This window comes from Myotis myotis, unplaced genomic scaffold, assembly GCF_014108235.1.
Source record: "Myotis myotis isolate mMyoMyo1 unplaced genomic scaffold, mMyoMyo1.p scaffold_m19_p_18, whole genome shotgun sequence".
Classification (NCBI taxonomy): Eukaryota; Metazoa; Chordata; class Mammalia; order Chiroptera; family Vespertilionidae; genus Myotis; species Myotis myotis.
In genome coordinates, this window is record NW_023416322.1 from 36,303,463 (window position 1) to 36,327,544 (window position 24,082).

General features: G+C 45.1%; 2 protein-coding genes across 10 annotated transcripts in view; one reads left to right on the plus strand and one right to left on the minus strand.

The window, feature by feature from the left end:
- ST7L (suppression of tumorigenicity 7 like) overlaps positions 1 to 23,263 on the plus strand; it is a 112,990-nt gene extending 89,727 nt beyond the window's left edge. For 3 of the 6 annotated variants that reach the window (XR_004973248.1, XR_004973247.1, XR_004973249.1), the window contains 2 exons: positions 19,560 to 19,708; positions 23,172 to 23,263. Coding sequence is in view for 1 of the 6 variants with exons in the window: in XM_036342990.1 (XP_036198883.1) it covers positions 16,348 to 16,443 (96 nt within the window). In the remaining 5 variants the exon portion in view is untranslated. Of the gene's footprint in view, positions 1 to 16,347; positions 16,459 to 19,559; positions 19,709 to 23,171 lie in introns of those variants that run through there. The other 3 variants (XR_004973246.1, XR_004973245.1, XM_036342990.1) reach the window with 3 other exon arrangements.
- Positions 10,784 to 24,082, minus strand: part of CTTNBP2NL (CTTNBP2 N-terminal like) — a 44,470-nt gene continuing 31,171 nt past the window's right edge. For all 4 annotated transcript variants that reach the window (XM_036342989.1, XM_036342987.1, XM_036342986.1 and 1 more), the window contains 3 exons: positions 20,555 to 20,785; positions 17,404 to 17,511; positions 10,784 to 15,646 (listed from right to left, as the gene is read on the minus strand). In XM_036342989.1, the coding sequence (XP_036198882.1) occupies positions 14,165 to 15,646; positions 17,404 to 17,511; positions 20,555 to 20,722 (1,758 nt within the window). In that variant the 5' untranslated portion in view covers positions 20,723 to 20,785 and the 3' untranslated portion in view covers positions 10,784 to 14,164. The remainder of the gene's footprint in view (positions 15,647 to 17,403; positions 17,512 to 20,554; positions 20,786 to 24,082) is intronic.

Consider the following 24,082-nt stretch of genomic DNA (forward strand, 5'->3'; position numbering starts at 1 on the left):
CCAGCTGCAGCCATTTATCTCTGTCGTGCGCTTGCATAAGAAAGGGTCTGCCGGGCGCAGCGGGCCGGGCCAGCGAGGGGAGGGCACGGAGCAGGGAGCGGTCCCGCTGCTTTCCGCAGGGACAGGCAAGTGGGGGACGTCGGGGCGCCCTCGGGGACTGGGGAACGGGCCGGCTCCTCGGTGTGCGCCCCCCTCACCCCCCGCCCCGGCTGCGGGAGCGCTCTTTTCCGCGGGCACCACACCTGCAGCGGACGTGGCCCAGGAGGACAAGCCAACGGAGCCCGGAGTGAGGACCAGCCGGCTCAGGTCTGGCCGGGACCAGATGCCGGCGGGTCCCGACTCGCTGGTGGGTGACTCGCTCTGTGGGCCGTGCGCCCCGCAGTGGCGTTTTCCGGAACGGCATGGCATGGCAGGGCGAGGCGCGTGTCCGACTCCCAGGAAACCTTAGCAGAGCGTGGCCCAGAGAGGTGCGTCCCTATGGGCGCGGAAGGTGGCCTCCGGGTGCTTCGGTCCTGTCTACAGCCCCTCCTTGCAGCAAAGCCACGCCCACACCTGGCGCTGGGCTCAGGTAGGGTTCTCAAACTTTTTGGTCTCAGGACCCCTTTACACGTAAAAATTATCAAGGACCCCAAAGAGCTTTTGTTTATGTAGGTTACGTCTACCCATATTAAAAATTACAACGGCCCTAACCGGTTTGGCTCAGTGGATAGAGCGTCGTCCATTCCGGTCAAGGGCATGTGCCTTGGTTGCGGGCACATTCCCAGTAAGGGGTGTGCAGGAGGCAGCTGATCCATGTTTCTCTCTCATGGATGTTTCTAACTCTCTCTCTCCCTTCCTCTCTGTAAATAATCAATAAAATATATTTTAAAAAAATTACAACGAACCCAGGGGTGACCTGAAAGCACCCCCAGTGGTCAACTGAGCTGGGTGGCTCAGTAGATTATCCTGTGCACCAAAATGTTGCAGATTCAATTCCTGGTCAGGGCACATACCTAGGTTGTGGGTTCCATCCCTGGTAGGGGCACAACTGAACAATGTTTCTCTCTCTTCCTCTGCCTTCTTCTCTCTCTAAAAAAATCAATAGAAAACATGCCCCAATGAGGATTTAAAAAACAAACTGTTAATTTTATCTATTGTGTTCTTTATTGGCCATAAATCTTTAAATAGTCAGACTTATCAATTTTTGCCCCATGGTTTTGTGCTTCTGGGGTTTTATTTGAGAAGTCTTTTCCTCATGCAAGGATTACAAAAATATTCCCTTAAATTTTTTGTTAGCTTTATAGTTTTATATTTTATACTTCTGTTTTTATTCCAACAGGATTGTACTTTGTATATGGATCAAGGCCAGGCTTTTCTTTTTTTCCATATAATGAGCCAACCTGTCTCTGAATTTTTTACATTTCTCAGCCCATTAACCAGTTATTCCTGGTCTAAAGATAAACTCTGTTTTTTCAAACTTCATCTCAAAACTTTTTCAAAGCTAGTTACCCTCCCTTGTCCTTTCCTAACCTAAACTTCTTAAAAATAGAGCCGAAACCGGTTTGGCTCAGTGGATAGAGCGTCGGCTTGCGGACTGAGGGGTCCCAGGTTCGATTCCGGTCAAGGGCATGTACCTGGGTTGCGGGCACGTCCCCAGTAGGAGATGTGCAGGAGGCAGCTGATCGATGTTTCTCTCTCATCGATGTTTCTAACTCTCTATCTCTCTCCCTTCCTCTCTGTAAAAAAATCAATAAAATATATTAAAAAAAAATAGAGTCTACACTTTCTTTCTATTAAGGAGAAATCCAAATTTTTCCATCTGAGTGTTCTTTTTTTTTTTTTAATATATTTTATTGATTTTTTACAGAGAGGAAGGGAGAGGGATAGAGAGTTAGAAACATCAATGAAAGAGCAACTCGATCAGCTGCCTCCTGCACACCTCCTACTGGGGCTGTGCCCGCAACCAAGGTACATGCCCTTGACCAGAATCGAACCTGGGGCCTTTCAGTCCGCAGGCCGACGCTCTATCCACCGAGCCAAACCGGCTAGGGCCTGAGTGTTCTTTTAAAAAAATTCCATATATATATATATATAATGTATTTTTATTTCAGAGAAGAAGGGAGAGGGAGAGAGAGAGAGAAACATCAATGATAAGAGAGAATCATTGATCAGCTGCCTCCTGCATGCCCCCCACTAGGGATCAAGCCCGAAACCTGGGCATGTGCCCTGACTGGGAAATGACCCTTGACCTCCTGGTTCATAGGTTGACACTTAACCACTGAGCAACACCAGCCAGGCAGCCATCTGAATGTTCTTAACTCCTGTTTATTTCTTAATTTGCCATAATCTGGTTTTAGTACTCAAAAGTATATTTGGAATTGTTCTCAGTATCATCACAAAATGTCTTCTAACTGCCAGATTTAATGGCCTGTTTTCATCCTGTGTTTGCCTAAGTATTGCTTTATCTTTGTTCCATAAATATTGATAAGTTGTGTTTTTGCTTTCATTCATATGAAAATATTTTCTAATTTCCCCTTTGATTTATTTCTTCATTGACTCATGGGTTATTTAAAACTGTGCTATTTTTCAAATATTTGGAGATTCTCCAGAGACATTTCTGTCATTGACTTCTAATTAAATTCCATTGTAGTCAGAAGACATCCTTTGTATGATTTAAATCCTTACAAATGTAATATTTAGAAATTTTAATGGTGAGTCTCACAGTGAGTGTTCTGTGTGCACTCAGAAATATTATGTACCCCCCCGCATTTGGTTGGAATATTGTATAACAAAGTACCCTATTGATGTCTTTGTATGTAAAATGGATTTATTGTAGGCAGCATATATTTGGGTCTTACTTTTTTATACAATATGACAATCTCTGCCTTTAATTGGGTTATTTAGATCTTATGCATTTTAAGTCATTATTGAGATGGTTAGTTTTCAATCAACATTCTTGCTATTTTTCTATCCTCTGTTCTTTGCGCCCCTTTTCCTTCTTTTTCTTTGTTTTTGATTGAATATTATTCGTGATTCCATTTTTATATCTTTTGATGCCTTATGAGACTTTTTTTGAGTGGGGGAGGTTTGCTTGCTTTAGAGATTGCAGTAGACATAGTTAACTTATTTGGTCATACAATATACTGATTCATGTATAGAATAAGAGTCTTACTATAGTATACTTCCATTTCTCAGCCTGTGTGTTATTGTTGCCAAACATCTTATTTATTCATATGTTATAAATCTCACAGTATATTTGGATGCACTTTTAAAGAGATTTAAAGACTAAAAGAATTACCTTTTATACTTATCCACATATTTTGTGCTCTTCATTCCTTTGTATAGATCCAGTTTTCTGGAATCATTATCCTTTTGGCTGAAGTTTCTTCTTTCACATTTCTTGTGCTGCAAGTCTGCTGGAGATGAGTTCTTTCAGCTAGTGCATGTTTGAGAAAAGTCTTTATTTTGCCTTTGCTTTTGAAAGGTATTTTCACAAGGTATCAAATTCTAGGTTGACAGCTTTTCCCTTGGTACTCTAAGGTTATAACTCAAATGTCTTCAGGATTGTAATGTCACCAATGAGAAGTCTGCTGTTATTCTTATCCTTGTTCATCTGTACATAATATGGTCTTTTCCATCTGACTGTTTTGAAGGCTTTCTCTTTATCACTGGCGTTAAATAATTTATAATTTTCCTTGGTGTAGTTTCCTTCATGTTTCTCGTGCTTAGGGTTCATTGACATTTTTGTATCTGTTGGTTTGTCATTTTCTTCAAATTAGGGAAAATTTGGCTATCAGTGATCAAATATTTTCCTTTAGTGACTCTGATTAAACTTATATAGGTCATTTGATATTCTGTTCATTGTTAAAAAATCTTTTTTTTTTAACATCCTATTTTTCATTATAATTTTTATTACTATTTTTTCAGGTTTAATAATACTTTCTCCCATAGTGTGTAATCTATTAAAACCATTCAATCTGTGTGTTTTTTAAAATTTGAGATAATGTGGTTTTCATCTCTAGAAGTTTGATTTGGGTCTTTTCTATATTCTTCATGTCTCTAGTTCAGGGGTGGGCAAACTTTTTGACTCAAGGGCCACAATGGGTTCTTAAACTGGACCGGAGGGCCGGAACAAAAGCATGGATGGAGTGTTTGTGTGAACTAATATAAATTCAAAGTAAACATCATTACATAAAAGGGTACGGTCTTTTTTTTTTTTTTAGTTTTATTCATTTCAAACGGGCCGGATTCGGCCCGCGGGCCGTAGTTTGCCCACGGCTGCAGTTAATTCAATATTTCCTCTATCTCCCTGAACATATGGAATATGATTATAATAGCTGTTTTAATAGAACTGTTTACTAATTATACCATTGTGTCATTTTGGGTTAAATTTATATTGATTGATTATTTTCCTAATTATGGACTATATTTGTCTGTTTCTTTGCATGCCTGGTAATTTTTGATTGTGTGCTAGACTTTGTGAATTTTAATTTTTCGGGTACAGATGTTTTTGTTTTTTTATACAAATTCTTGAGCTTTGTTCTAGGATTGTAGCTATTTGAAAAAGTGTGATCCTCTTGAGTCTTGCTTTATTTATTTATTTATTTTTGATGGGAGCAGAGAAGAATTTAGTCTAGAGCTAACTTTGGCCCATCATGGAGACAAAACCCTCTGAGTACTCTACCCAATCTCCCATGACTTGTGAGATTTGTCATTCTGCCTAGTGAGGACAGACACTACTCCCAGTCCCATGTGAGCTCTAAGTGTTACTCCCTCTACTCCAGTGGTTCTCAACCTTGGCTGCATATTAGAATCACCTGGGAATCTTTTTAAAATCCTGATTTCGGGGCCTCATTCCGGAGGAATTTCTGAATGTAAGGCACTTAACCAGGAATTTCTGGACCCAGAAATCAGGATTTTAAAAAGATTCCCAGGTGATTCTAATGTGCAGCCAAGGTTGAGAACCACTGCTCTACTCCTTTGAGTGGTGCTCTCATTGGGTCAGTTTCCTCACGTGCATATGTTGATTACTACTCAGTTGAAGACTCCAGAGGAAGCACCTGAAAATCTCTGGGGGTCTCATTACAGCTCTCTTGTCTCCAGTCCTCTCCCCTCCCAACTCCCAGCTTCACCCTCAACTTGGGGAGTTGCCAGGCTATGCTTTGATTCCTCTTCACTTCCGGGCAATCAGAGAACTCACACTGTTTGTTTCCTATCTCTGTCCTTTTTTCCCTGAGAGCCAATGTCTTGAAAATGGTTGTTTAATATATTTTGCTCAGTGTTTAGTTGATTTAGGTGTGAGAATAATCCAGCCCCTGATATGTCATCTTGGTCAGAGGCAGACTTCTCTAAAATTAAAAAAAAAAACACCCATCTCTTTTGACACCATATACCTTGATTACATCGTCATATTTATGGTACATTTTTAATTGTGTATACTGAATTACTGGATATTTTCCTGACAAGAGACACATTTTCTTTTGACTGGGCATTGATGAGAAATTAATTGCCCATTTATAATTTTACACATACATTATTGAACAATCTTCTAGGACCAGCTAGCTCTGGCTCCATATATTTTAAACCTTTTAATTAAAAGACTTTTAGTGCCTATCGGATATATTTATAGCAATATAACCTTAGTGTTGCTTCTTCATGTCACTGTGCAGAGTGAGGCAGCATGATGGCAGGTAAAGGCATTCCTGGGAGCCATTCCTGCACTGGGATGAATGGCAAAAGCTCATCTATACATGGAGTGACTGCAAACTACAGAAATATATTTCACTCAAAAATAGTTTCTTATTCAACTTACCTTTAGCTGAATTCCCTACATGCTGTGGCTGCCACTCCAAGGCCACCCAACATGGTGTGACTTAGGGTAAGTCAGAGTAAAAAGAGCCAGCAGTCTTACCTGATTGCCGTTAAGACATCTTACTTTAGGAAACTTCAGAAAAAATATGAACACATGCTGGGGCCCTTCAGGGTTGGGAGAGGCTGTGCCAGGAATGGTCCTTGAAGCTTAAACATCATGGTTCATCTGCCTCTGCTCATGATGCCTCCTAGTGGTCCACCTGATAGAGTCCATGTCATCCCGGGCAGACCACGCCCTTTCTGTCCCCGTCTACTTCTCCAGACCCACATGCCAACCCAGACTTCTCACCTGACCCACTGGCAGCTCGGTGCATGGCGTATATTGTTCTTACTACCTGGAATGCTCTCGGCTCTTCTTCACCTGGGAGATCTACCCCCTTCAGGAGCAGGACAAATGTCACTTCCTCTGTGAGACCCTTCCTGACTCCACCTTTCCCGACTGTAATGCCACAGCGTGTTCCTATGTTTATTATAGTCAACACTGGACACATCACACCATGTTTTGTGTTTGTCTCTCCCACCCACATCTAAAGCCCCTAAAGGGCTGTAACTTATTTATTTCTCTACCCCAGTGCCTTAGTCAGTGAGTGGCACCTAGTAGGAGCTGTTGTATGGGTGTCTGAATGAATGAAATCTGTTTTCCTCCCAGGGGGTGCTGGCTTTTGCTTGCTTACTTGACTCGTTAAGGTTTGTCTTGTTTTGGTTTTGTTTTCCAGCAAAGACAGTATAGGAAGAGCAAGACATCTTAAAAGCATAATTAAATGGGCAAATGAATAAACAAAGAAGTCAATGCTGATAGGCTCCTCCTGACCCGTTTAACAAAGAGTTATGAGCATCTACTATGTGTCTGTCAGTGACATGTACGTAATTGCTATCACTTGCTGAGTGCTCGCTTATGCCCTCACTAGTCTGAAGTCTATTTGCTCATTTAAGGCTCACAACAACCCTGTTCCATTGTTGCTGTGGTTTCCCTTTCAGTGGTTTGGACCCCCATCCATGTGTGAGGCACGGACTGTGGCTTTGCTCCATCCTTCGCCATTGGGGGAGTGGCAGAGCCTCCACATGGGGAGGGGACTTTTGGGGAAGGGACACATCTCTGCCCACAACAGCTGCTCTGAAGTGGGAGGTGGTGTGGCCGTACCACGGTGCAGAGAGAATTACAGGGACAGAAACACCAGGGGGCGCAAGCAACTCAGCTTTCGGAAGAAGGGAACACAGCTTCTCACCTAGACAGGCAGCCCTCTCATCGCTGAGCCTTTCTTTCCCCAAAGGCAGCAACTCATGTCACATCCTCCTGCTCCTGGGGCTGAAATGGAGGCCAGCAGAGCTTGACTTGCCCAAGGCCACAGAATGGCAAAGCTCCTGTTCTGACCTGCTTTCTTGCTTGTCCCCCTTTTGTATCCCCATGTCCCGGGTACAGAGAGTACACACACCCCTATCGACGCAAGTCAGTGTCCTCCCCTGTGTATTTAAATCGGCCTCTCTGGACCCACAGATCTCCCTGCTCTGCTGAACTTCTAAGCGCTCGGGGGTCCCATCACTCATCTGGGGCACCTGCTGCATCTGCCCAGCACTGCCCTGAGCTGTCACAGCTGCCAAACTTGTTCCCCCTAAAAGTTTCCCCGTAGCATGAGTAACGATGCTGGCTGAATGATGGGCAGGCACGTAAGTGGGAGTGTGGGGGTGTCCTCAACATAGCTCAGGGGTCTGCAGAGCCGGCAGCAACAAACGACGGCGGGCGGAAAGGACGTGAATGAGGATTTAACAGTTTCACAGTTGATGTTGTTCCACCTCCTTTACGTTGTATCCAGCTGGGACTGCAAACTCCAGAAGGTATGGCTGAGGAATGAGGGTGTGTGCGTGGGGAGGGGGACGGGGGAGAGAGGAGGCACGGGGCAGGGAGCAGAGCTTTCCCATGGAGAGAATAAGGCCTACATAGAAAATGAGAGGGAGCGAGATGCCAAGACCCGAGTGAGAGCCGGAGGAAAGTGAGCCCTGAATAGGAGCCTTGTGTGGGGCCCGCTGGTGTTGACTCACCAGGACTCAGGGGAGGGGAAACTCACTGGGGATGAAGAAGGGGCCTGTGTGCTGTGGTCACCACCCCAAACCACCCCATCACGCCGAGGACACCCTGTCTGCTCTGAGGCCAAACAGTCCCGAAAGGCTTTGGTTTGGGCTGGGTGGGCTGGGGAGGAGGGGCGTGGGAGGGTGGGCACTACAGAGAAGGGAGAAGGGCGAGTGTTTGGAGAATGAAAAGCCCTTTGGGGAGAGTCGTGTGTGCGCCAGGACAGGGAGTGTCTCTCCCACACAGGCAGGTGTGGCCGGTCAGATTCGGGATAGAAGCTCATGGCTTAGTGACTCCCCATCCACACCTGAGCAGCAAAGATTGCCTTATGAGTAAGTACTTTGTAGAGCTGCTGTGAGACAGAGGAGGCACAGCCTGGGAGTAGACACTTCACCATCCCCCCTCAGCCTCGCCTCAGCTGTCAAACCAGTTCAGAGGTATGAGGAGAGGATTTTTGTGGCAACATGTCGGCATACAGCCCTAGGCCAGTGGACAGAGGTCGGAATCTGGGGCAGCTCAGGTGAGCAAGATCAGTGCCCAGAAGTTGGAGAGAATCAGGTGAGAGGGAGGAGAGCCTGAGGCAGCAGCCAGGGCTGAGGTCGCAATTCCTGGTCCCGGGGCAGCTCAGGGAGGTGCAGGCCGCCGAAGCGGAAGCAAGGGAGTCAGACAGAGCTCTGCCACGAGCCAGACGTGTCAGCTTGGCCGAGCCACCTGGCCTTTCTGGGCTCATTCTCATCTGTAATGTGGGAGCTAGAATGAAGGATCTCTAAACTTCCTTCTTGCTCCAACCAGCCCTCTTCTTTCTCCCCACTGAACCGCATCCTCAGTGTCCTGCTTCTGGTGAAAGTCTCAAAAGCTAGCTAACGAGTGGATTCTTACTTAGGTCTGGCTGACAAGGAGCTAACATTCTAGACTCGCCAGACATATTTTTCCATAGTTTTGGCTACAGTATGGCCAGTGGGACGGAGTGGACTTGAAGGTCAGTGGGACGGTTTGAGTTCCAGCGGTGCCACTGAGGCAGCCCTGCTCTGCTGTAGGACCTCGGCCATTTCCTGCGCCCGGGAAGACTCTCTTACTCTAGGGGCCAAGTCGGAATACTAGCCTCTCTTAGGACTTGTATTGACTGAGGTAACATAAATAAAATACCTGTTGAGAGTTTGGTACCAAATAACTTACCCAGACTGTGTGCACCCTCCTTTAAACTTGATCATGACCAAAGGAACAGAGTAGTCGAGATGGAGACTGAGGCACAGGAGGTTACCAGGGACTAAGTACCCTTGGGATCCACGCGGAGGGCGGGGGAGGAAAAGAAGGGAAGAGAAAGTTGAGTTGTGGCTCAGCCGTCCTACTGGGGGGTTTGAAGCTGGGATGACCCTTCGGAGATCCCTTGATTAGGGACAAGGGGCCAGGTCTTTATACTCCACACCAGCCAGTCTTTGGACATGAACTGCCCATGGAAGGAGATGTGACCTTGGTCAGAACGATGGTTCGGTTAAGGCAGTTCCCACAAGGGGCTCAGGCTGAGGGAAGCTCCCTGTCAGAATCCCCACAGCGAGGGAAACGAGCCCTTCGTTCCTCCAGGGGGTCTGGTGTCTACAGTGCTGTTAGTGAATAGGGCTCTTGTCAAATTAAGTAGGCGACTCCCCAGGGATAAGGCCGATCTTGTTGGGACACTTCCAGTAATTTCTCAGAACCAACCACTTCAGTGATGTGGACAGAGCCACGGGGTACTCCGTGTCACCTCAATTCCACCGTCGTGCTTCTGCCAGGGCACCTTCAATAACCCCGTTGTTAGTCAGTCGTCTCAGTTAAGTTTCTGTGTTAATGTTTTGCTTCTCCCAACTAGATTGTTTAAAGGAAACACTTTAAGACTTGTTTTCCGTAATAGCTACCTTGGTTTCTGTCTTAAATATTAAAGGAAAATCTGTTGCTTGAGGAATTCTTGGTTAGGTCTGATAATCCACTCCTGGGGGGGCAGGGATGGGTAGGGTGAGTAGGAGGCGAGTGTGGTGTCTTGCAGGGTTTAAACCTGCTCCATTCCAAGAATCTGCCCAGACACTTATCTAGAGCCCAACTTTAGTCTACAGTCAGAACCACCCCCTCCTATCCGACCCTCCCCCCCCATTCGCCTTCCCCCCACCAGAGGGCCTGGGAGCAGCGAAACACAGGTGGTGGAAAGAGCAAAGCCCTGGGGGTGAAGTCCAGGCTGCCCTGTCCCTTACTAAGGCCTGTACAAATCTCTGGTCCTCAGTGACCTCACAGCACCCTTGTCAAGGTTAGTAAGGCAACGGGCGTGTGAAATCATCAGCACGGCTGGGAACCCAACTAGACACTCTTAACTCTGACATGCCTTCTGGCAAACCAGACTCAGGAGCTTAGGACGTCTCCTTAGGTCAAAGGCAAGAACCAGCTTTTGCGAGTGAACTGGTGAGGGCTGTGACGCACTGTTTCTCAGGAGATGACCCACATCAGCTGGTCCCTAGGCCCACCCCCAGGAGTCCACATATTTAGCAGCTCCCAGGTTATACTGAAGCACAAGAAAGTCTGAGAACCACTGCCCTTTCTCTCTGCTTTTAGCAATGAATTGGCCATTGATGGACGAGCAGATGGCTGGATATAGGTTCTCAAATGTTCTCAAGTAGTTTTATAGTAATTACATTAAAATGACTCCTATGGGACAACGCTCATTGCCTACCTCTGACTATGGGTAAGAATCCACATCCAGTGTTTCAAAAGATATTTGAAATTTTGTTTCAAGTACGAAGCACCAGAATCGCTCTTTATAAATCACACACACACACACACACAAACAAATTGACCAGGCAGCATTGCTGACAGGCTGTTATGGGAAACCAGATATGCCCAGTGTTTGTTGAGATGATCATTAATTGGCTTAAATGCTGGAGACTTAAGATATGTAAACATCCACACTGTTTGAACATCTTTTGTACATCAAGGGACTTTCAAGTGCTTTTGTCTGGCTACAACTTGCATTTCCTAACAAAGGAGACAAGGGGTGCATCAGTCATTGGTAAAGTGAGAAGAGGCAGGACAAGATCAGTATTTTGAAGTTAGGGCACGAATCATGGATGGTTTCAGGGTCTGGATCCTGTGAAATCATCAACCAAATTTGTATGTATCCATTTTTTCTGGCGATAGAGTCTAGCTTTTCTTAGATTCTCAAAAGGTTCAGAGTCTCCTAATGGTTTAACAATTACAGTCTGGATACTGGGAAGGCTTCCTCCAACTCTAGTTCTAAAGAAAACCAATGCTCCAGCTCCTTTTGGGGTCTAACTGGATGGGTCACTGACTTTATTTGGCTTTTTAAAGCCGTGAACGAATGCTCTCTCTACACCACTTGCTTCTTCCCGGAACAAAACAGGCCCCTTGTTGGGCAACATTCTTCACTTTGTACAAACAAGACTATTTTCCCCCAGACAGTATGATTTAACTTGTTTTAATGTAGTCTGCTATAAAAATGGATGAAGATTTCTGCATGGTGCATTTGCTTTACAAATGTTAGTGACTAGTTAATGCCTGTGTTATGGGTTACACATCATTATCATCTGTTGACCAGTAACACAGCTTTTGCAACATGGGTTAAATACCAAAACTGTGAGTCATGGAACTTTTACTTAGCACACACCATCTACGGCAAACTTAAATACTAATCTATAATACCTAACAGGATTATTGGATCCATTGCAGTATTGTGCTTTTTATCTCAGAAGATAGGCAACTAGCAAAAATACACGTTTCTTTTTCATTTCCCCCACCCCCATATTACACTGTAAAAGAAATACATTATTCAGTGCACTTCCTAAGAAATAAACTTCCCCATAATATCTCTCTCTATATATCTATGCCAAAATAAAGGAAGAGCACAATGCAACCTTTAAGATTACCATTTAAAGCAAGAGAGGTAATAATACTCTGGGACTGTCGCCCCTCAATTTAAAAAGTTCAGCTATTTTATCATCAACACCATCATTTGGCTATGCGGGGAATGAAGCCCAGTGCATGACCGCTCTGGGAAGTTAAGATACTCCCTTCATCACTGGTAGACTCTCTGGGGCATTAATTGTTTTTAATTGTTAAGTATTGGCCTCATCAAACCATAAGCTGTGGAGACACCGATGTGCTCCTCTGCGAGTTACACATTACTTTCCATCACCTGCCCATCAACTCACACTGGATTAAGAGGAAACAGACTTAAATGACAGGTCAGGGGCTGCTGGGCAGATGTCGGCGAGAATGTATGAGGACACCATGTCCTGTGACGCCCATCCCTGTGGACACACAATCAGATAACCACGTCGGAGCTGGGTGTGGGCAGTCTTGTTTGGAAGAGGGAGATGTTCATTATACTCTATGGACTTTGTTTCCTGTACTGGCCTACAGGTTGGAAAGTCTGGAGGCTTTGTCCTCACATACCTGCCACGATGGAAATAATTTAAGTTTCTAGAAAGAAGGGGATTGCAACTCGGAAGCTGTGGGCTAAACCCAGCTGCAGAAGTGTTTAAACGGTTTTTGAATCAGTTCTTGATATTTTAAAATGAGGATGTTTCTCATGAAAATTTGGATTTTATAAAATTTGAGGAGCTGGTAACCCTGGCCCAGCATCTTGCATGGCAACAAGCTGCTGGACGGACCAGGTGGGGACCTTTAAATGGGGCTGGGGCATCCAGTGTGCTGCGGTTCCTACTGCTCCGCTCTTCCGCCACGGGCCTGAGTGACCCACCGCACTCATTTACGCGGCCCGTTCAGTTTTGTGCCACTAGGGTTAGTTTGGCTCTATCTTTTAAAAAAATATTTTTATTGATTTCAGAGAGGAAAGGAGAAGGAGAGTTAGAAACATCAATGATGGAGAGAATCATTGATGGGCTGCCTCCTACACACCCCTGACTGGGCATTGAGCCTACAACCGGGCATGTGCCCTTGACTGGAATCAAACCTGCGACCCTTCAGTCCACAGGTGGACACTCTATCCACTGAGCCAAACCAGCTAGGTCTGGCTCTGCCTTTTTATGAATCTGAAGACCTGACTTCATGTGGAATTTCCCCACCTCCTGTGGACACCATTGCTCCTTTGATTGACTGGGTTCCAGACCCATCTAGTTGCTTTGGTAGGTAATCTTAACATGCATTTCTACTCATCCTTTATGCGATATTGCAAACTCCAAAGATATAATCACACCAATATTTATGTGTCAAACGCATGAAGGGATGTGTGTCTATACAGATATGCGATACTTCCATTTAGGCAAAAGGTAATTGGTTCCACAGACAGACACCAAGTGCTGGCAGCGTGGAGAATAAGAGTAACAGCTTGGTAAAACCTATATGATTTTGATTTATATTACAAAGAGCGAATTTTAAATTATTGCTTTTTGATTATAGAATAAAGATCTCATTCTGTGGCAAAACTTTTATACAGAATGAGTGACCAGTTCCTATTCAAGTAACAGCAATCGGAATCAGAAGTTCCTTACCAACAGTAGATGCCTGAAGACATTTTTTTGAATGGAGATGTGATTTCATTCTATTCAAGAATGTATGCTGGACACTGGGAGTGACTTAGTTTTTCCAGAGTACAAGAAAACCAACACCCCAACTACTTAATGCAGGAGGGCTTCTCAGGGGCTCCAAAAAGCTCTGGTTGGTGGTGAGTTCACACCCACCTTAGGATCCCCACTCTACTTATGCAGCTTGTAGTATCAAAAACAGTAAAAGAGGATTAAAAGCAGTGCTTGTTTTTAACATTCAGGATTCACAGAAGATCTAATTTTCTGCAATTAAACGAGCCGTTTCGTGTTTTTGCTGCAGAATCACATTCATATGGCAGTCTTATTTCAGGCACTTTTAAAACATGTTCATCTGGAATAAAAATCTGCATGAACCACTTCTGCATAATTCAAAATGAGTGTCGAGTGATTCTAGTCCTAAAATAGACAGCAAGTCACCACCTGCTACTCACTCAGCGCCCTCCATCACACCACCACGGGGACTGCTGCGCGTGGGATGTCTTTGAGGTGCCCTCCTAGTTTTATAGTACAAAGAGGTGCATCATAAAAACCCAAGCTACTCAGTTTCTACTTAAAAAAATACAAAAAAGTGAAATACACTAAATGTATTATACAGATGGTTTCAGCTACTATCAAAATAAATAACATGATCTGACTCAGCGGTCTGACTCCAAGCTCTTGGACAAGATCTGATGGAATGTCAACGGTGCAGACCCCTCAGGGACTAGCTGCCGGGAGGCAGAAGTATCTCAACGTCCTTGCCGTTGGCCATGGCAGCACTGGAAGAGCAGCTGCTCGCCAGGTCCTCCGCGGTGGTCCCAGAGGACACCTGGGAATGAGTTTTGGTCAGGGGTGCGGTAGCAGAGGGAGAAGGCGTGAGGCCAGGTTTTTTGGGTGGGATGGGTGGAGGGTTTCCTCTCTCAGCTCTGGGGATGGTGGGGGACTTGATCCCTGGAGACAGGGGACTCAGAGGGCTGGACACTTTGCCTGGAGTAGGTGAGTGGCTGGTGTCACCCCTTGGGTTGGCAGCACTGGCCAGGTTTCGGTAGTCTGTGCCAAAGGGAGAGCTGTTGGGCGAGACGGGCTTGATGGGCCCCTGTTGGCTGGTGAATCTGGAGAGCACCTGAGTGACCGTGTTTCGGGCCAGCTGCTTGGCGGCGGAGTTGTCTATGAGGGTGGGGGACAGGTCCCTGGACGGAGGGCTCTGCAGACCACTGGCTTGCTGGTCCTGATCTGCTTGGGACTGGAATTTGTGCCGAGCTGCATGGAACCGCTGGTTGATCCCTACTTGGTAGGATGACTGGTAGCCGGGGCTGCTGGCTGAGGACCCCAACAGGCGCTTAGTTAGCACTGGTGATGAGCAAGGCGAGGACGTGAGGGAGGAGGACGCAGTGCTGCTGGGAGACAGTGAGCTACTGCTGGACGGCAGCTGACTCGGCACCGGGACCGGGTTCTCAATTCCCCCGGCACACCCACCATTCTCCACGGCTTTCTCATGGGCCAAGCCCACAGACTTCTCTCGTGGAGGCGTCTGGTTTTCCACACTGCTGCCTGTAACGGACTCCTTGGTCATTTGCATCTCTGGCTCAAAATGGCCATTGGCTTTTGCATAACAGTAACTGGGAGTGGTGGGACCGGGCAGCCCAGTGGTTGTTGTCTTGGCTACGCTGCTCCCATGGATTCTTTCTGCCTGAAAACCCTCCGTCTGGCAGAATACAGACACTAGCTTGGGAGGCTCGGTCACTGTGCCTTTAGACGTGGTCACTGGCTTCTTTGATTGCTCGTTAGAGCTACTATGCTGGTGAGAAGCTTCTAGATCCTTTACGATCTTCTTCAAACTTTCCATCTCTTCTTTCAGAGTTTTGGTCCGGTTCTCTTCCCGGTTCAGCTTTGCTCTCAGTTGTTCTCTTTCGATGTCGAACTCCGACAGCTGCTTCTCCACCCGGGCCTCCGTCTGCAGGCCCCGCTTCCGCTCGGCCGCCAGCGCTTCCTCCAGCGCACCCACCCGGCCCTTCTCCTTCTCCAGCTGCAGGCTCAGCTCCCCGGCCCGCTGGCCCTCCTCGGCCGCCTTGCTGCTGGCTTTCTTGCACTCGAGCACCAGCATGGACGAGAGCTGCTTGTGGCGGGCGCGCTCCTCCTCCAGCTGGCCCGACAGCTTCTTCTGCTCTTTCTCAAACTTCTTCACTTGGGACTTTTCAAATTCCAACTAGGAAGACAGATCACCACACATCTTGATTAGAGTAAAAACACACAGAGATACACTGAACAGGTAAACTAGAGTGCCCGGGCTAGCTCTTCTTACACACGGGATGACACGCATGTCACGTGCCTAGGTCAGATATTTCTTTTTTTTTTTTTTTTAATATATTTTATTGATTTTTTACAGAGAGAAAGGGAGAGAGATAGTCAGAAACATCGATGAGAGAGAAACATCGATCAGCTGCCTCCTGCACATCTCCCACTGGGGATGTGCCCGCAACCCAGGTACATGCCCTTGACCGGAATCGAACCCGGGACCTCTCAGTCCGCAGGCCGACGCTCCATCCACTGAGCCAAACCGGTTTCGGCCAGATATTTCTTTTTTTATAATATATTTTTATGGATTTCAGAGAGGGAGAAGGAGAGATAGAAACATCAATGGTGAAAATCACTGATTGGCTGCCTCCTGCACTCCTCCTGCCACTGGGGATCAAGCCCACAACCCGGGGATGTGCCCCGATCGAGAATCGAACCATGACCTCCTGGTTCATAGTTGATACTCAACCACTGAGCCACACCAGCCGGCTTAGACCAGATATTTCTGAAGTCAGGGCACAATTTAATCTCTTGGATGACTTAGGAGGCACCTCTAGTTCTTGGGAAGCCTCAGGGTTATTGGTGGGAATCTGAGCCACCATTGTGTTTCAGGTGCGGAGAGTTCAGCGGATCAGGACAGAGGACAGAGCACATGAAGGACGCTGTGATGAGAGCCGCTGGAGAAGAAACCTAACGCTTCAGCAGTAACTCTTTCTGGGCTTAAATGCAGATACGAGTAGTTGCATTTAAATCATACTTTTTATACAAATGCAGTCTGTTTTAATCATTATCCCAACCCTATTTAAAGGGAAAGGTTCAGGAACCCTTTTAGTCAGTATATGTCAAATGTTGAGACCCATTCATGGATGGGGAAACCAATTGAGTAAGTCATAACCAGAACTTTTAAAAGATAAAATAGAAGAGAAAATATCCATGTGTGTTTTAAGGATTATGTATGATTTCATGATGTTTTTGTTTCAGGCCTGTGTGTATATAACTGGGCTGTGATGTAAAATGTTTCGCCCTGGCCAGTTTGCTCAATGGTTAGAGTGTCAACCCATGGACCAAAGTGTCTTGGGTTTGATTCCCAGCCAAGGGCATGTACTTCGGTTGCAGGTTCGATCTCAGTTGGGGCCCATGCGGGAGGAACTAGTCACTGGGTCTCTTTAACATTGATATTTCTCTCTCTCTTCCCCTTCTCCCTTCCTTGCACTCTCTCTCTAAAGACCAATGGGAAAAAAAATATCCTCCGGTAAGGATTAAAAAAAAAAAAAAAATCACACATAAAATGTGTTTCTATTGGGAGTCCTAAGTCAGAAAAAGTCAGTGTTTGACATTAGTGTTCCCCAAAGTGCATTCTAGGGAACAATAGCCTCACAGTCAGTGATCTATATCAAGAAAAGATATGATTTCTATATCGAGAAAACACAGATTTGCTCAACACAGAATACCCTGTCTTTTTCCTGCAGACTCAGTGTGTTTTGGCATACTAGGGGGTCTGAGAAATTGAAGTTAGAAACCTGCTTAACTTTGTTTAATCCAGTCATTCCCAGACTTGTTTGTCTACAAGGCCCTTTTTCTTGAGCAACACCAATTTACACCTGGCCGAACCGTCTCTGAGAAATGCTATTCCCGGCAGATGCTGTGCGAAGCCCTCCACCGAATTACCTGTTGGGTCAGCCTCTCCCTCTCCTTCTCCAGCATGTAGGTGACGTCATCTCCCTCTGCTGTGTCCTGGGCGTGCCTTTGCCTTTCCTCCTCAAGGTCTAAGATCACCTTTAAAGAATTAAAAAAAGTCATTTCTAAATATCAAGGGATCACACTTACAATACAATGAATACTAGTGCCTATCCAGTGAAGCACCTAAGACAGTCCAGAGTCAGACAGTCAGCCCCAGTCAGGGCGACCAAGGAGCACACTGACGTCACAGACAAGGAATTTGAATGACACGTGGGAGAGAGAGGCGGGAGGAGGGTAACTGCTTTGGAATGGCGAGGAAGCTGCTTTGCCTGAGGAGCCTGGAGGGGGCGGGGACTGCAGAGGAGAGGGGTGATGTCGGACAGAAAACAAGGGGCCTGCCTCAGAGTCTGTCTTTCCCAGAACAGTTCTTTGCGCCTCACCTTTATTCTGAGACATAGAATGTTGGCAGCCAGGCATCTGCTGCTAGGCCTGAGCCAGGGTCTATCCTCTGAGACACAGAATGGACAGGCTCAGGGCTCGGGAAGAGCAGATGTGACGGAGAATGGGGTGAGGAAAGGGGGTTATGTTTGTCTGGGGAAGGTGGTAAGTAAGGGTGGAGAGAAAAGGGAGGTGGGGTGTAAGATAATGAACTCCACATCTATAAAAGGAAGTAAGGAAGTGTCTAAAACTGATAAAGCAAAGAGCCGTATATTATTTAGAAATATGGAAGTTACCTACCAAAATAAGTGGTTATTAGAAAAAGTGGCAGTCTGAATGTTGAGGAGCAGGACTGGGAAGAGGTGGACTAGGGAATCTATTTCATAATAAGCAGAGTAACCATGTAATTCACTGCTCAAACAGCGCTTCTCAGAGTCAAAGGGGCGTGCCAAGGTGACGGGCAGAAAATGGACTCCCTCGGGCAAACTGGGACTATAAGCACCTCATCAGAAGCCTCTAGGTCAGCGGCTCTCAACCTGTGGGTCATGACCCCTTTGGGGGTCGAACGACCCTTTCACAGGGGTCACCTAAGACCATCGGAAAACACATATATAATTACATATTGTTTTTGTGATTAATCACTATGCTTTAATTATGTTCAATTTGTAACAATGAAAATACATCCTGCATATCAGATATTTACATTTTGATTCATAACAGTAGCAAAACTACAGTTATGAAGTAGCAACGAAAATAATTTTATGGTTGGGGGTCACCACAACATGAGGAACTGTATTAAAGGGTCGCGGCATTAGGAAGGTTGAGAACCACTGCTCTAGGTACTACATGATGTCCAACAAAGTCAGTGTTCTACTCTGATAAAACACTTAAGATTAGTTAGGCAATTGGTTTAAAATAGATAACATTCAAAGACTCTTACACTGAAATACAGTCTTAAGGAATTTGGAATTATTTCTAACCTCTTCCTTTCCCTAATCACCCAGAGCCACAAGTCACCCCTATACTAAGTACCCCTTCTGTGGGCTCGAAAGCCAGCCAGGCATTCAGCGTCAGTTACTTCCTGTCTGAAGTGGGAAAAGGCCTGCCTTCCAAACAAGGATGCGGTGAGGTTTTCTTAGAGGACTATGTATCATTAAACACCCCTCCCAACACACACACACACACACACACACACACACACACACACACACACAACACACACAAAACAAGGATGCTGTGAGGTTTTCTTAGAGGACTATGTATCATTAAACACCCCTCCCAACACACACACACACACACACACACTTTAAAGCAGAGGTAGGGAAACTTCTTTTTGCTAAGGCCATTTGGATATTTATAATACCATTGATTTAATATAATTCACTTAATATAACTTTATGTTGCTATGAAAAAGCTTCTAGATTTATTGAATTTCGAGCTCTGCCTGTGGTTGCCTTGGCTGGGCCAGACCAAATGATTTCTTGGGCCTTATATGCGGGCGAATGTTCCCCACCCCTGCTTTAGAGCAACTAACTCAGACCCATCGACACCTTTTAAGTTGGGGCATAAATGTCTTCGGATGATTTCAGCAGACCAGAGGTTACACTTTCCCGGGTCTTGGACAACTGAGAATTCCATGAAGGATATGGGGAAGTTTTCATTTTCTATGAGCAGGCATAAGCTTTTGGCATTCTGTGTATTTTTAGGGGGACCATGAACCATCTGAGGCCCATCCATCGTTGAGAACCCCCACTCTGGCCTTTTATTTGGACTCTGAAGGGGCAGAAAACCCATGGGCGTGACCTGAGTCTAAGCAATTTGTCATGTGTTTTAAGCAGATGGCTCCCGAATGCAGGTAACCATAAAAGTAAGCTAAGGTCCAGCAAGCTGCAGCTGCTAACCCAGTTTTTCAGAATAAGTTGCTTCCTATTAATTGTGCTGATGTCCTCCCTGTTGGTATAAATCTAAACCAATGGTTAAAAAAAATGCAGATTCTAGCCAAGCATGTTTTACAGGCCACATCTGAGCAGTAAATGACAAGAATGGGAATCATAAGCACTCGAATTCCAATGAGATGAGGAAAGCACAGGTTTGCCTTCCAAACTAGGGCTATAGGCCTACACACACACACTCACACACTCACACTCACACACGCACACGCACACACACTTTCTTACTAGGGTAGAACAGTTTTAAGGTAAACAACCCTAGGTACTGTTTATGGTTTCATGAGAAATAAAATGCAATGAAACTCAACACTGGAAATAAATGAAAATAATTTAATGGCTTATAGTAAGGTAAATTCTCTTTCGCTTGCTCATTCCCCAAATACCTGTTAATCTTTCTATTTATCACATAAGTAAGCAAACAGAATGCTCCGTTCAGCGACAAGCTTGGTCACACCCCAGTTTGTTGCCAAAGTTTGAATGATCGAGAGCTGAAAAAACATGCCAAGTGTTTGGAGTGCCCTAGCAAGAAGGAATGCTGTCGTGGATGTGCCTGGCACACTCCCTAAACTTAGCATGTGCAACACCCTGGCTTTCCTGCCTGCGTCCTGGCTCCACGGTGAGCTAAGGGGCTTTCTGAGACCCGGGGAACCTGCGGTTGAATTACTGTGAGAACTGGCAGCGGACCCGCAGTGTCAGGCATTGTTTACACAGTCTCCCCAAGAGCTTGCGCAGCCCGCCCCCCGGGAGCCCACCTTGCGGTGCCTGCTCTCGGCAGCGGCCAGCTGGGACAGCATCCGCTCCTGCATGTTCTTGCACTGCTTCATCACCACCTTGAGAATCGACAGTGGGTTTGTGCAGACCGGCTGCTTTTCGCCATCGTTTTTCTCCTTCAGTGTTTCAAAGTCTCTCTGTAGAGCCATTAAAGGATCGCTGATGTTATATTTTCCATAGCGTTCTTCAATGAAAGTATCTCTGTGTTGTGCCTGGGAAGAGAAAACATTGCATTTTTCTTTTTAAAATTACTGAGGAAAGGGATTTGCTAGGAGTTATACATGAAAGGTGACGGGTTAGTATGAAGAGAACCTGTTGGCTACAGATCCAATGGAGCCATCTACATGTAGAAATGACATCAGAATGGGGGCACAGTATGATATTAACGAGAACAAATACTTTTACAGAGCTAAACTACGTATTAGACGTGTTCTAAGCATTTATATTAACATTAACTTATTTAAGCTTTACAACCCTCTTAGGTAGTGACATCATCTCCACTTTGCAGCTGAGAAAACTATTAGGAGAGGTCAGGTAACCTGGTCCAGGTTACTCATCTAGCAAGTGGTCAGACTGGGATTTAACCCCCGCACCTGGCTCTGAAGTTTGTGTCCTTAACCACCACACTCCCGGCTTCTGCTTGTGAGGCTTATATTCCCCACAGGCGTATCTGGTCTTTTCTTTCTGAGTTATAGCACTTGCATTTCTAAAATATGCTAAGCATGAAATTTTGTGAGTTTACATATTTGGAGACCTATCAAGGTGGCTGTAGATAGGTAAAGCATGCTAAAAATGTTCTTGAATTATAATCTAGGACTATCTGTGATTTTTACATACAGAACTTCACTCAGTTGGTGGGTCAAGAGGGCAGAGGCACTTACAACCAGAGGTGCAGACAAATCCCTTCTACCTGCTGCCAAATTCCACCCCCTCTTCTAGTCTCTGCTCAGCTGCTACCTTCCACCCCCATCCGCCCCCTTAGAGGGTGGTGAGCTCTGAGGATGAGAGGTCAGCAGGGAATGCAGGCTGGTGTCCAGTCAGGTCTAAGGATCAGGAAGGGAGTGGAAAGATATTCTCAGGCTTCCGCTTCTCTGCTCTCTGCTAGGAAGGACTGAAGTCCTGCGTAGGCGCAGCATATAGTATGTGCCGGCAGACAGAGTGACATTAGCAATTACTGTACTCCAGACATTAAAAGTTTCCCAAGACATTTTACAAAAAGTGTTAATATAGCACTGAGAAAACTTTCTCGAAAAACCACAGCAAAGTACCATATAATGTAAGCTTTCAAATGAAATCTAGTTAAGAAAATTACTGTCATGTATCAATTTAAAAAATTATTTCATCAGGGGTTATATTTTCTTATAACCACCATCCACAAATAGGAACCCATTTGAAAGAGGAATTCACAGTTCAACAGCTATGCTTACAACAAACAAACAAAAAACAAACCCTAAATAAAATAAAGCATGGGCTTCTTTAACACAGAAGTATGTTTCAGTGCTGAAAATCTGATGCTTCCTTTTCCCTTAAACTGTTCAAGTTCAAGACCCAGGAATCACAGCCTATGCTACTCATTTGTGTTGGTATCAGGTGGCAGGTGTTCAGTGCAGTTAGGAGCACTGGGTTTTACTTCTGTCTTGGCAAAAAGATGACATTATTGGAGTCTCTGGATAATATCTGTATACTGGAAGTAGGAAAAGGGAACTCCATTTGATCCTGATAGCCATCTTCTTTGCTCTGCAGTGTGTGCGTGCGCGTGCGTATGCGTATGCGTATGTGAATTAAACAGGGGAGGGACCTGATTTTTTTTCCAGTTCCAAATAAAAAAGGAAATTTTCAGTAAAATTTCAAAATAAGCTCTAGTCCATTCAGAATGGAGAGAGACAAGACCAATTCCTGAACTGCCTATTTATATTTTATTATTATACTTCAAAATTATGGTGAGAGTAAAACAAAAAAGCTAATTTTCAGTTACATTTTATTTAAAAACATTTTAAGGGCACACATTTTTAAAAATGTTTTATTTTTTAATTGCTTTTAGGGAGGGAGGGGGAGAGAGAGAGAGAGAGAGAGAAATTTTGATGAGAGAGAGAAACATCTATCAGTTGCTTCTTGCACTGTCCCTGACGGGGGATCGAACCCACAGCCTGGGTATGTGCCCTGCGACCTTTCAGTGTAGGGGACGACACTCCAACTAACTGAGCCACATTGGCCAGGGTTCCAGTCAAACAACATGGGACTCATCAGTGTTTTCCTTCCACCAAGAACACTTGTGTCTTTATTTTCAAGTATAAAAAGATGAGATTGATAACCTAGGATTCAAGGAAAGTATCGATTTACAGCTACTCATGTCCTAAGGCAAATCCATGGTTAGAAAAATACTTGGACAAAGGAAGTAAGAGGAGAAAAAACTCTTTAAGAGGTTGAAATTCCACTTTTCCGTCACCCTTTTTATTCATGGTTACCATTTCTGTCTGATTAGCGATGGCAAAGGAATCAAAGGAATGATTACTGGTACCGACACTGTTTTCATAGGGCAACCCCTCCCCGCAAAGAAACCTTGTAAACCTGCGTGTTTTGTGACCTTTTCCTTGTCAGAACACCATGGAGAAGAGGGATGAGAGCAGGAGCCGGGGGACAGCTCATGGCCTTGACATTAGATCTGCTGAGAAGCCGTCTCTCAGGTTTGAGTATGTAGTTAACTAATCCTTAAAAATATGACTTTTTAAAGCCCGCACTGTTATTATCCTGTATAATTAATAAGCACCACTGAGCTACGAGTAATGGACAAGGAGCCTGTTTGGTGAGCCTCAGACTTCTGAGAACAGTTGTTAAGCTGTCTGTTTTCTCTTGCAGTTTCACAGTAATTCCGTAATCACTTGCATAGTAATTACAAGTTGTGCAAAATTGGTGGCTTTGCACATAAATGAAAAGAATCTGCGGAATAATTTTAAAAAGGCTCCTTGTCACAAAACTCTTCATTTAAATACATTCTCATATAGGAACAGTGAATTTGAGGTCTATATTTATTATACCAAACACTGGATTGGAAAATGGGAGACAGAATATAGTATTTTTCAATCAATTTAATGCCTCAATCAGGCGAATTGTATGGATGACAGGTTTACTAGTAATAGCACAAGTAATAACAATGACAATAATAAAAAAATAGATGTTAAGATTTGAAGAATGAAAGAGGAGCTTTAGTGGAGGTGTGTATTGGTCATCTATTCCTGCATAACAATGACCCCAAAACTTAGCTTAAACAGTAAACACTGTTTTTATTTCATAGTTTCTGAAGGTCAGGAATCTGGGAGGGGCTGGGCTGGGTGGTTCTGGCTGTGTCTCAGGAGGTTGCAGTCAAGCTGTTGGCCAGCACTACCTCATCAGGTGGACTGGGGCTGGTGGGTCCATTTCCAAGCTCACTCACATGGCTGTAGGCACAGGCCTTGGTTCCTCGCATGTGCTGCTTTCCACAGCCCAAGTGATGTGAGAGACAGACAGACAGA